The sequence below is a fragment of the Malaclemys terrapin genome, chromosome 10 (assembly GCF_027887155.1).
Source record: "Malaclemys terrapin pileata isolate rMalTer1 chromosome 10, rMalTer1.hap1, whole genome shotgun sequence".
Taxonomy (NCBI): Eukaryota; Metazoa; Chordata; order Testudines; family Emydidae; genus Malaclemys; species Malaclemys terrapin.
This window is the reverse complement of record NC_071514.1, coordinates 1,532,917-1,545,399: the sequence shown is the minus strand read 5'-3', so window position 1 is coordinate 1,545,399 and position 12,483 is coordinate 1,532,917. Positions and strand designations below refer to the sequence as shown.

The following is a 12,483-nucleotide window of genomic DNA, read 5'->3' as shown; positions in this document are numbered from 1 at the left end:
GTACCTAGCTGAGTCCAGGGCAGAAAGTGAGCCTTGGGGTATTAGCTGAATCACTGAATTTGTTCCGGAAGAGGATTATTAATGAGAACGATGACAAAAGGGCCCTTGGACATGGGGGCCACAGGAGTGAAATGTATTATTTCTTATTGCCATCAGAAGACAAAGCCTGAACTTAGTCTCAGTGCAAACTGGCCTTGCGTGCGATGGAAACCAGCGTCTCCCCAGGAGGATGCAGCCCGTGTGCTAGCTGTGCACAACTTGCTATAGGTTGTTCTCTCTGTGGAACATGACACCCCCTGTTTCCTTTTCTCCAGACCAGCTGGGAGGTGGCTCCATCGCAGACAGAAGCCATTACACATGGGCTGGAAGCTACAGCTGTACAACAGTCCATTCCCACAATCCTCCTTGTTCCCACCTTTGGCTGACACAGATAACGTTCTGTTCTATTTGAGTCAGGTTCCTACACCATGCTCAGCACCGCAGCATCTGACTGCATCAGCCATTTATTGTTAAACTGGTGGAAGGAATTATGGGAAATGAGAAGTCTGGTTTGTTCTGAAGGGTTGATAGCACAACAACTAAGCCAGGGATGGGAGGTGACCTATTCTATCCAACACTCAGGGGGCGGAGAGAAAGAAATATATTCCTTCTCGTACAGCCATTTCTTCTGCTCCACACGTCCCATCCTGCCCACCATCAGCTCCAGAAGACTCCCCACAGGGAACCATCAAAAACTGATCCAATTAGTTTCTTCTATTTTAAATTTAGTTTAAAAACATCAAACCCTTTTTGGAGCAGCCGTCAGAAAGGCAAAACTGATTTGCTGTGAACACTACAGCAGCAGATGAGAAGAGCAGGATGGAGAGCCTGTGAAGATCGAAGTGGAAGAACATACCTTGGCTTGGTGTTCTATCTTGTAGGACGTTTGCTGAAACTGGCGGATCTCTCGAATGATGTGGGAAATCTGTCCAGAGATAAAACAGTGTAATGTCTTATATTACTGCAGCTGCCAGTATCAAACTTCCCTAAATACCTCATGCTCCATCCCAGACCCAAATGGGGGAGGAGGCAGAGAGAGAGAATCATTTTGTATATTGATGGTAATTTTGAAACACAACATTATTTGGCCTTCAATGAAAAAGTCTCTTTGTTCCCTAAAAAAAATATTTGTTCCTTTCATCTGCAAGAACATTTATGTGTGGGGTGGGGAGGCGGTTGGTCAGATAAGGAAGTTATTCCTTCTGCTCAGGTGATGGGAGTCTGTGATGTGGAGCTGAAAGTTCTGGGTTCAAACCCTGCTGACGAGCCACATGGGGGGGGAGGGGTTTGAGACCTTTGCCCCGAAGGAAGAGTTTGTCGAGTCCGTCAGTAGCTTTACTCAGCTCCTGTAGTTCCAGGTATTTGTAGAGCAGTAAGAAATTCAAGAACTATGTAGGAGCTAACTGGGAACACAGGGCCACATCCTCACCTGGTGTAAATCAGCATGGCTCCATTGACTTTAATGAAACTCTGCCGCTTTACACGCACTGAGACTGTGGCCCCTGACAAATGGCATTATCCCTAGAAGCACTTCTCTAGCGCAGAGTTAACGCTCTAGCAGAGCTGACCTGCATCTCATCCTCCAACCACTCACTGGCGTCAGCGGGAGTCCTGGGGACAGGGGCAATGCAGGCGCGGACTCTGGTGCAGTAAGAACACAGCAGGTCTTGGTGCAATTGCCATGAGGGTCTCTCCACTAACAGTCCTCCACTAGCCTGGTTCTGGGTTGTACCAAACTCTCCTTTATTTCACCCCGAGCAGTTACGCCAAAGTGGAACTCACCATTCTCATTTTGGAGAAGTTCACCAGGCCATCTTCGGTATAATTTGGAGTTCCCTCCTCGATGAATGCCAGGTCGGTCAGATACATTCCCAGGTAAGGAACACAGGGTGGGTCACAACTGAAAAGCAAATCAGATAAAAGGAAAAAAAAAATAATCGTACTTTTTTTTTTTTTTAAAGAAACTATAGAAAAAGCTTTCAATCGGCTTTGAGAAAAACCAGCTCTCTCTGGGAAGGAATTGTTGGAATATGTAAGGGTTAAGTCGAGACCTGGGAAACCGCTGGTATGCTGGCGTGCTATTAGGGGGTAGAAGCACGGGCAGGCACCGTTTCTGCACTTGATAGATAAAGTGCTATTTCTCTCCCTTCCCTTCTGCTTGTTAAGGATTGATCAGCATTGCAGCTGCACGAGGAACGTGGGGATCTAAAGGATACTCTGAGTAAAGCAGTGTTATCCCCCCCCCGCCCCCCTTCCTCTCCCAGCTACATAAATGAGCTCGGGGTCATGGCCCCTTCTCCCTCCCCTGTGAAGTGCTGATTAAGGGAACTTGTGGCTACAATTACTGCAAAGAAATGCATCTTCAAGGTAAAAATGTCTGTAGAATATGCTTAATGCTGTAAACAGGGGCGGGTATAATCATATTCAGTATATAGCTATTAATATTCATGAGATGGGCGTTTATATGATCAAATAAGGGCTGGGGGGGTGTAGTAAATGTGGGTATTTACCTAGTAACTTAGATAAACGAGCATGAGGTAATTAACCCAGGGCTTACTCAACAATTGAGTCGAGGGGAACAAGCACCTCAGTAAAGAAGCCTACTCAATCCGCCTCTGGGTCCCCCTGCTCTTCTCTAACAGCAAGAAGATGGGACGTCGACAGCCTGTCCCTGCAGTCCTCCCACGCACACTTTCCTGACTAGCCCCCACTGGAGTCTCATGATGAATGGTGTGTTGGATGGGGTCCCTACTAAAGGGAACATGCTTTGTAGGGAGCAGAAAGGGGCGGGTTCAGAGTCCGCCCTCCCCAGCAGACGCCTTCCTGAGTCCACGAGAGCTTTAGCAAAAGGTTAGAAAGAACTTTCACAACTTCTTTTCTAATAATGTCAGTATTAAAATGACCATCGCCGCCTCCTATCTCCACCCCCTTAGCAGCACAGATGCAGAAATCAGAATTTCTGGGTTTTTTTCCAACTGTTGTATAAATAGATAATAAGACAGAAAATATCATACTGCCTCTATATAAATCCATGGTACGCCCACATCCTGAATACTGCATGCAGATGTGATCGCCCCATCTCAAAAAATACATTGTGGAATTGGAAAAGGTTCAGAAAAGGGCAACAAAAATGTTTGGGGGCATAGAACAGCTTCCACATGAGGAGAGAGGACGTTGATGTGCAGAGAAACTTCCTGTTCCAATCACAGGCTTTGAACTGTCAACAACCCCAGAGGTGACAACAGTTGTGGTCATCAGGTACCGAGCGATGGGGAGGCCTTGGCACCCATTGCCACGAGCAGAGGAAGTTGGAGCAGTCTGTCCGAGGGTTGACAGTTCGGATGATAGATCCACCTCAGCCACATTTCAAGAAACAAAGCGGCAACCTGGCAAAGAGAGGGAAGGAGCCAGGCATGGTAGAGTTGTCCAGAGAGGCCAAAGAAGAAGTTTCCTGCGCCAGCACCGGATCCTGTTTCTGAACCACTGGCTCTGGGCAGGACAGCCCTGCAGGCCCAGCGGCATTGGTGGCCAGTAGGCACCAGGCCAAGAGCCGCTGTCCCGACTGTGCTGATCTTGGTACTGTCGGTGATCCGAGGATGGTCTGGTGCCTATCGGGTGATGATGACAGAGAGAACGACCCTGGTCTGGATCTTGAGAAGTCCTGGAGACTCTCTGGTGACACAGGGGAGCCAGCGCCCATGGGGCGGGCAAACCATCAGACTCGTCTGAAGCCCAACGTGGGGGCGGCCTCGGTGCACGTGAGGAAGGGGGGCTCTGCACTGGCGGTAGGAGCGAGACGCACTCTGGCCCGGTACTGGAAGAGGCTCCGGCACCGAAGGGTGGTACAGAGCTCAACGAGGGGATCTGCTGCCAGGGCAGTGAAGCGACACAGGGTGACCAGCGCTGAGGGGGCTGTTGGTGCAGGACATAGAGTCAGCCTCAATTCCAGCATCCGGGGACCTGGGCGGTGTGAGCTGTGGAGCCGACGAACCCGGCGGCTCTATGACCTGGCCAGAAGGTGCCCAGGGCACAACACAGGACGAAGTGGTAGAAGCTACAGCACCGGAAAACTCCTGCCCCGGAGAGCCAGGGAGTGAGAGGCAAAGCAGGACTGATGCCACCCGACTTGCCACCGGCGTGGAGACTGTCGGGCTGATGCCGATGTCATTGGTTCTGCCCCAGGGCCGCAATCGGAGTCACCGGTCTGGGTTCTTGTTGGTCTCAGTGTGGTACTGGGCAGCGGTTAGATGGACCTGCTCCATCCCGCAGGGTGGAAGGAGTACGGCGCTGGTCCACGTGCCTCGTTAGAAGACAAAGGAGAGTCTCCCTGGGCCCAATGGTGGGACGTCTTCCTCGCCGCACGAGAGGAGGGAGAACGACTCCTCTTCCTCTTGGGGAAACCCCAGGCTCACAGGTGGCGTGGCATCCCTTGCCGGTTCCGAAGGTGATGGGCGATCAGACGAGGGTCTCGCTGTCAAAACCAGCCTCCTGGCCTGCTTCAGTAGCTGCTGCTTCAGCCCTAAGTCTCGCACCACCTGAGTCCTCTTGGTGAATGACCTGCAGACGGAGCGCCGTTCCCAAACATGTCCCTCACCGAGACACGGCGAGCACCTCGGGGAGGATCACTGCTGGGGACGACGTGCTTGAACCCTGGTGAGGGCATCACAACCGCTAACACCAAACTAAACCGAGGGTACTACTAGCTATTATCTAGAGCCAAAGACACCTGAGAACCGAGACCGAACACACGAGGTGAAAACACCACACAGAGCTCCGGTGCTAGTCACGGGCCGTGAGGCGGAACCCAGGGGGGTCAGAGCAGTGCTGACAGGGGAGGGGGGAGGGCCACAGGGGTGAACGCCGCCCCTCCAGGTACTGCTAGGCAAAGCTCTGCAGTGAGCGCATGTGCAGCAACGTGGATACACGGTGGCGTCTACTCGAATAACTGAGGAGGATATTAAACATCATCCACTGGGGATAAACATTTTTAAATCAGCAGCCCTGATACCTTGCAAACAAGACTCCTAAAAGCTGATTGAGGTGCTCTCTGGCCCATTTCTGTTCACTTTTAATAAATCTTGGAATCCTGGGGAAATTCCAGAGACTGGAAGAGTGCTCATGTCGTGACAATATTCAACAGGACAAGCAGGATGACACGGCCGGTTAGCCTGACATTCACCCCAGGTAAAATAATGGATTCAATTAACAGAGAATCAAAGGATAGGGATATAATTAATGCCAATCAACATGGTTTTATAAAAAATTGTTCTTGTCAAATAAACTCGTAATCCCCTCAAAGAATAAAATCGAGTTTGGTGGATAACAGTAAGTGTGCAGATGTAACAGACTCCATCTTCTGTAAGGCACTGGACTTAGCCCTTCACTACAGTCTGATACAAACCAGCGCTCTGTCATATCAATCCCATACAAGGGAAATGGATTAAGAACTGGCCCGCTGACAGGTCTCAAGAATAGCGGTCCATGGGGCGTCATTATCAATTGGGGATGGTTCTCGTGGCGCTTTGCAGGGATTGGTTCTAGGCCTGATGCTATTCAGCAAGTCAGTATGAAATGTGTGGATGACACAAAGGCTGGTGGACTGGTAACTAATGATGGGGTCAGGGCAGAGCAGAGACTCTGAAAAGAACGTAGGAGTCTCAATGGACAAGCACCTGAACACAAACTCCCAGGCTGATGCTGTGGTGCGAAGGCTAATGCGATCCTTGGCTGTCTGAACAGGTGAGTAGCCGGAGCAAAGAGGGGATTTTACCCCTGTCCGTGGCATTGCTGAGACCAATACCTGAACACTGCATCCAGCTCTGGGGTCCACATTTTAAAAACCATGTTGAAAAACTGGAGAGCGTGCAGAGAAGAGCCACGAACATTTACCAGGGCTGGAGCAAATGCCTGACAGTGAGAGGCTTACGGAGCTCCATCGGTTTAGCTGATCAGACAGAAGAGCAAGCAGCGACCTCAGCCCAGTGCATCAGATCCTTGATGGGGAGAAAATCCTGGGGACTAACGGGCTCTTTACTCTAGCGGAGAAAGGCAGAGCCAGAACCAACGGCTGGAAACGGACGCCAGACAAATTCAATCCGAAATTGGGCACAAATGTTCAGCAGGGAGGGTGACGGACCAGACTCCCAGTGCCAGCGGTGGAGTCTCTCTCTTGATGGCTTCCAGTCCGTACTGGAGCCTTTCTGGAACGTGCATTTGCCAAACCCAAGTTACACAGGAGGTCAGACGACATGATCTAATGGTTGCTTCTGGCCCCCAGCTCCATGCAGCTATGGCAAAATGCTTCCTGACCTTGACCTCAGCGCATGCCCTTCAGAGGTGCTTTTATTAAGGCTTTTGCGGGTGTCATCTTAGCTCCTTTCCAGGAGCTGCTTCTGTCACCCGAGGGCCGTGTGTAGGAAACAGGAACACATGCATCGGCATGATGACATCCCAGTCCCCTCTGCAGAGGCTGGCAGCCCTGTGTTAGCTGCCCCAGGGCGAGGCTGGGTCCCCAGGGCGTTTCAGGAGGACACGTGCACTGGAACAAACCCAGGCAAGCTGCTTGTCAGAAACCATCTGTAACGGGCTTTCAGCAGCAATCACACAACCTCAGTCACGCCTCACTTACTTTTTCAGAGCTTCTCGGAGATTCTTAAAACGGCCCTCCGACGACACCAGCCTTTGGAGCTTATCAATCAGAGCTTTCGTCTGCAGGGAATGAAGAGCATGTAGGAGTTAGAAAAGGGCCCTGGGAAAAGCCGCACCCTTCCCAGGGGCAGAGGTGAGAGTGATTCTGAAACCTCTGACAGTCAAGGGCTTGGCCCTTCATTTGAGATGTTCAGAGCTGTGCGCAGAGGGGCAGTCTGGATCTGTAAAAAGCGACCAAGAGTCCTGTGGCACCTTATAGACTAACAGACGTATTGGAGCATACGCTTTCGCAGGTGAATGCGATGCATCTGACAAAGTGAGTATTCACCCACGAAAGCTTATACTAAATAAGCAGACCCTTCAGTTCCCCCCAATTTTACAGATCCAGACTAACACGGCTACCCCCGATACTCAAATGGAGATGTTCACAGTGGCTCCTTACACCATTTCATCACACCCCAGGTATAAGAAGAATCACTTCAGCACCGGTCCATGGGGCTTTTTGCTCTGTGTTGGTACAGCACCTTGCACAATGGGCCCTGGGCCATGCTGGGCTCCCAGGCACTGCAGCGAGACACATCGTAAATAACGGCTATAACTACGTACCTGCTTGGATACTTTGAGCCATGTTTTCTTGAGCCGGAAGATGGCACTGCGGTTCAGGGAGGAGGTGATCTCCAGGACAGCGTTGTAGTTGTGCAGACACCTACAGATATCTGCCACAGCCACCCACTTCTCAATGGCGCTCACCCTGGCATTGACATCCTCATTTCGGAGGATTTCGGAAGCTATCAAGTTACTGATCTGCAGGGAGATACAGGTTATAGTCCAGTGTGTTAGGAACACTTTCATAGAAGGACTTGTACTTATAATTCCTTGCAGACCTTTTACCCTGACACTCCTTTATTGTCCTTCTCAGCGAGAGCCACAGGAAGGAACATGGCGGATTCTGCTGCAAGCACTTTCATAGCAGAAGGCGCTAAGCACATGGGAGCTTTATTGCAGCAACACATTCTGAGACAGCCACCACTCTGGCACCTCATTCATGATGATAATTTAAATATTGCCACCTCCTGGAATTCAGTACATGTATGGACCAGCTGCAGTGTATGTATGGACCAGCTGCAGTCCATTTACCAAATGTTCAGAGAGACCCTGCCTCGGCAGAGCACCTAAGCTCATACTTAACTTTAACTCTGAAGTCAATGGGATGTAAGCACGTGCTTAAGTGCCTGTATCAACATTTTCGACTGGCCTGCAGCTGGCCCGTAAATAGGCATACCTGCCTTACCGAGAGGGAGCTCATGCTATTTCTGATTGATACGGAGAATACTCTGACCAACATGTTCAAACATCGGCCCCTAGATCAGAGGCCTGGTTGTCAGAGGGCAGAGCGACGGCTGCCAAGCACTTTGAAAGCAGGCCATAGATTTAGGAATCCAGATACAGATTTAGGGGGGGAATCTGGGGCCCCGAAGTCAAAGGGAGTTTTGCCTGGGACTCCAAGGGATTTCACTCTAGGAGCTGAACTTCAAGCACCCAAATTTGAAAATTTTGGCCCATGCTTTTCAGTTTGTATTTCCCCAACCATTTCATTTGGTCTGGGGAATAACACAGTTATTTTATGGTGAGATGGGTCCAAAACCCCAACCCTGGGCCCAAGTTTTCAGCTCAGATCTCCCTCTCCAATGGGCCAGATTTGAACAACCCAAACTATGAGGACGTTTGGATTCAGATTTCACCCCCTTGCATTGGGCCTGGGGGTTGGTTCGGCCCATTTTAAGTGAACCGGATCAGCACATTGTCCTGGGATTCCGTTCAGCCTCGTCTCCCACCATGGAAATCACCCTAGAAATGGGGTCAGTAAAGCTCAGACGTAGGGTCTGCAACACAAGCCTTGACTCCCCCTATGCTGCCCGCACCACGATATCCCTGACGGCCTGCGCTGTACTTACATCGTTGAAGTGTTTCGTGTTCTTCATAATGTAAGGAGTCCGTTCGTTCTTTTCAAACTTCATCCAACCTTGCCCAAAAAACTCTCTGCAAATGACAAAATCCAGGATCAATTTGATTCCATTTCCCTGGGGTCACTGACTCTTCCCCATAACCCGCAGTGCCTGCGAAATACCCCGGGGAACGAGTTGTCACCAGGAGGGCTCTCACCCTTTGGAACGAAGCATCCGGATGTACGGGAAGAAGTTGCCTTCCTTCATTTAGAGAAAAAACGGGCAATGGTTGGCCTCAGCGGTGTCCCGGGACAAACAAGAGAAGAGGCTTGGCGACAGAGATACTTGCTCACAACTCATCACATGCAGGGCTAGGAAGGAAGTTCTCCCCAGACACACTGGGGTTCTTTAGTTTGGTGGTTCTCAACCAGGAGTCCGGGGGCCCACAAGCATGTTTCAGGGGGTCCACCAAGCAGGGCCAGCATTAGACTCGCTGGGGCCCAGAGTAGAACGTTGAAGCCCCACTGCATGGGGCTGAAGCCCAGGGCCCTGAGTCCCACTACCTGGGGCTGAAGCTGAAGCCTGAGCAATGTAGCTTTGTGGGGGCCCCTCTGGCCTGGTGGCAACTGCCCGGCTTGCTACCCCTAACGCCGGCCCTGGCTTTTATATAACTTCCTTTTATTGAGGCACAGGTGGGCCGGGGAGTTTTGATAGTTTTGAGAACCCCTGGCTCTAAGTCATCCCCGGAGCACTGAGCAGGGATTCTCTGTTAGAAGAAGGTTAATTTTCTGCATCTGCAAGAGGGCCGGTATTGTGCATCCACAATGATACCAGCCAAACCGTGGCTGGTTTTATATCAGTACTGGACTGGGACACAACCAGGCCCGGCTGGCTTTGGATGAACGGCCTGCCCAGAAACCAGTGGCTCTGGGAGGGGCGGGGCCCACAGGCCGTGTCCTAGTAGCATACACAGGGGGAAGTGCCACCTGGGGAAGTGCCACCAGCTCCATGCTACCCTTAGCCCCGGGAGGGGGAGGCAGGGCTGGCTCATGGGAAAACTCACCGCTCCCCTTTTCAGCATCTGGAGGCGGGAAGACAGTTCACAGACAGCAGAGCTGTGCTGACACCAGCTGGCAGCAGCGTGAACGTGCAGGGTGGGTTGGTTGGGAGATCCCCGCTTAGGGCAGGACAGGGCCTTGCCTTCGTGATGCCAGCAGGGCAGCGTGTTCATCTGCCTAGGCCACCCAGCTCACAGCCACCTCCCCAACGCTGCTACTTCCCCTTCCACCCGGCTGGGTAGGCAGGAGCTGAGCCGGGGCCGTCCCCGCCTACCCCCAGCCACGCCGGCCAGCACGACGTCCTAAAGGCAGATCACTGCCCTCCTACATTCGGGGGGGGAGGGGAGGAGTCCTGGGGAGCACCATGACCCAGAGTCCCAGTTCCCGGGCACCCTAGCGAGGGACATTTATATACAGTGACAGTCCCGGAGTCTGTACAAGGCTTTGCTATGCTGCAGGCAAATCCTGCCTGTATCCTCATGCTGTAGACGTGAACATCACAACCAGCAACCGTCCGGCGCTGGGAGAGGTGCCAGAGTGTAATGCCACAGAACAGTCAGTACTTACTCATACGGGATCTTCTTGAAGACCAGGTGATCCAACAATGTCAGCTGTTCTGCTATTTCCAAAGCGGAGTGATTTTCAAAGGGTTCTGCTTTGACTCCCTCAGCCTAAATTAAAGAGTCAACATGTGTTTTACTAGGATGAGTTAGTTAAGAATGTATGAAGGATCATTTGCAATCTGTGCACTGAAATTAAACGAATGTCAGACCCAGTACAAGAGTCTCCCCGAAATGTTACAGCCCTGCTATATTAGCCAGAAACAAGTAAGAATGCAGCTTATGCAGCAAGCATCATTTAAAGGCCCCATTGTGATCCCCTTACACACACTGGCCAGTTACTCACACGAGTATTTCCATTCTCTTAATGGGGCTCCGTGTATGAGCGAAGGGTCCACCACCACACTCCTAGGCTACGTCTACATTACAAATCACTTAGGTATAACTTGAAGTAATAATCAAATCAATCAATCAATCAGTAATAACTTGAATAATCCACCCCCTGAGCGACGGGAGTTACACTGATCTAAGCGCAGTGTGGACAGCGCTATGTCAGCAGGAGAGATCCCTCTGGTGGAGGGAGGAGTTATTAAGCCGAGTGCTCGCTCCCGTCAGCTTAGAGCGTCTTCACCAGAGATGCAGCAGCAGCACAGTTGTATCAGTGGCGCTATAAAAGGTGTAGTGTAGACGCAGCCTTAGTTACCAGCGCCCAGCCCCTGCCTGTGGTGCCCTGACCCACAGAGCTTTCTACAGGGTCATGAATACGCAGTAGCGGGTGTTCTGTGAACTACACCGACAAGCTTAGATGGAAAAGAGAGAGGAAGAGGAGCCCAGTTGTGTCCATACTTCCTGGAAGTTGGTTTTCTTTGAGGCTCAAATGATCTGTGCACATGTGAACATGGAGTCTCTGAGTGGGGTTGTTTTCTTGTCTGGTCTACCCACATTCGGATCAGCACCAGGAATTTCCAGGCAAAAGCTTCTTTGCTGTTGCTAGGCTGGTGACACCACGGCCCCAGGTCAGCAAAGCAATTAAACACGTGCTTAAGTCCACCCCTATCCAGCTTAACTAAGCACACACTTGAGTGCTTTGTTGACCAGGGACAGATTGTTGAATGTGGCCCTAAAACAAAGCCCTGATCCTGTGTCCATTAAGGTCAATAGGAATTTTGCCATTGGCTTTAATAGAAGCAGAACCCATCCTAGGCAGATGGATTTGTGAGAGGGTGACTTTACAAATGTCTGAGAACCTGCTCAGGTTAATGAAGGCATCGTCTACTTGCGTGTGAGAATATACAAGCAATCAACATTTACATTTAACTAATGTAAATGTTAAAATGTAACAAATCAAAGAGCATGAATTCCTGTGAAAGGCTGGCTTTTCACCCGACATCCTGGCCATCACATACTTGCTGACTTGGATCAAGCCATCCCTTGCTCTTCTCTTCGGCAAACTGAGTAGATTGAGCTGCCCGAGTCTATCACGACAAGGCAGGTTTCTAATCCTTAAATCATTCTTGTGGCTCTTCTTTGATCCCTCTCCAATTTATCAACATCCCTCTTGAATTGTGGGCACCAGAACTGGACAGGGGATTCCAGCAACGGTCGCACCAGTGCCTGACACAGAGGGAAAATAACCTCTCTGCTCCTACTCGATACTCTCCTGTTTGTACATCCCAGGACTGCATTAGCTCTTTGGGCCACAGCATCACACCGGGAGCTCATGCTTAGCTGATTATCCACCACGATCCCCAAATCTTTCTCAGAGTCCCCCATCCTGTAAGTGTGGCCGACGTTCTTTGTCCCTAGATGTAGGACTTTACGTCTGTCGTGTTGAAATGCATATTGTTCACTGGCACCCAGTTTACCAAGTGATCTATAGCGATGCTAGTGCTTGAGCTTAAAAATACTAGTTCCAGTTTGTATAGCGCCAATGGGATCATTTCTAACAAGCACAAAAATTCCCCACTGCCTCCACCAAGCAAAGCAACTGTAGATGACTGCCCCAGTGTGACTGATGGGAGAAGTCAGCCCAGAGCATTAAAACTTGAGATGAGCCCAAACTGGAATTTCATATCCCCACCCCTGCACGTTTTAGGGGACACGGTTCAGATCTGAATCCCTGAGAGCAAACCCACCTCTCTGGGTCTGGTTCTGCGGTGGCTCGAAGAGTGAGATTCTGGTTTGGGCTAAAATGGTTGGCATCTCAGAACAGTGAGATTCCACCAATTGGCC

At 50.7% G+C, this 12,483-nt stretch overlaps 1 protein-coding gene across 1 annotated transcript in view; it reads right to left on the bottom strand.

The window, feature by feature from the left end:
• Positions 1 to 12,483, bottom strand: part of RASGRF1 (Ras protein specific guanine nucleotide releasing factor 1) — an 88,533-nt gene that overhangs the window by 3,416 nt on the left and 72,634 nt on the right. Inside the window, exons 21-26 of the mRNA XM_054042833.1 lie at positions 10,259 to 10,362; positions 8,643 to 8,727; positions 7,294 to 7,491; positions 6,668 to 6,747; positions 1,822 to 1,939; positions 896 to 964 (exon numbers count right to left, since the gene is read on the bottom strand). Coding sequence (XP_053898808.1) covers positions 896 to 964; positions 1,822 to 1,939; positions 6,668 to 6,747; positions 7,294 to 7,491; positions 8,643 to 8,727; positions 10,259 to 10,362 — 654 coding nt within the window. The remainder of the gene's footprint in view (positions 1 to 895; positions 965 to 1,821; positions 1,940 to 6,667; positions 6,748 to 7,293; positions 7,492 to 8,642; positions 8,728 to 10,258; positions 10,363 to 12,483) is intronic.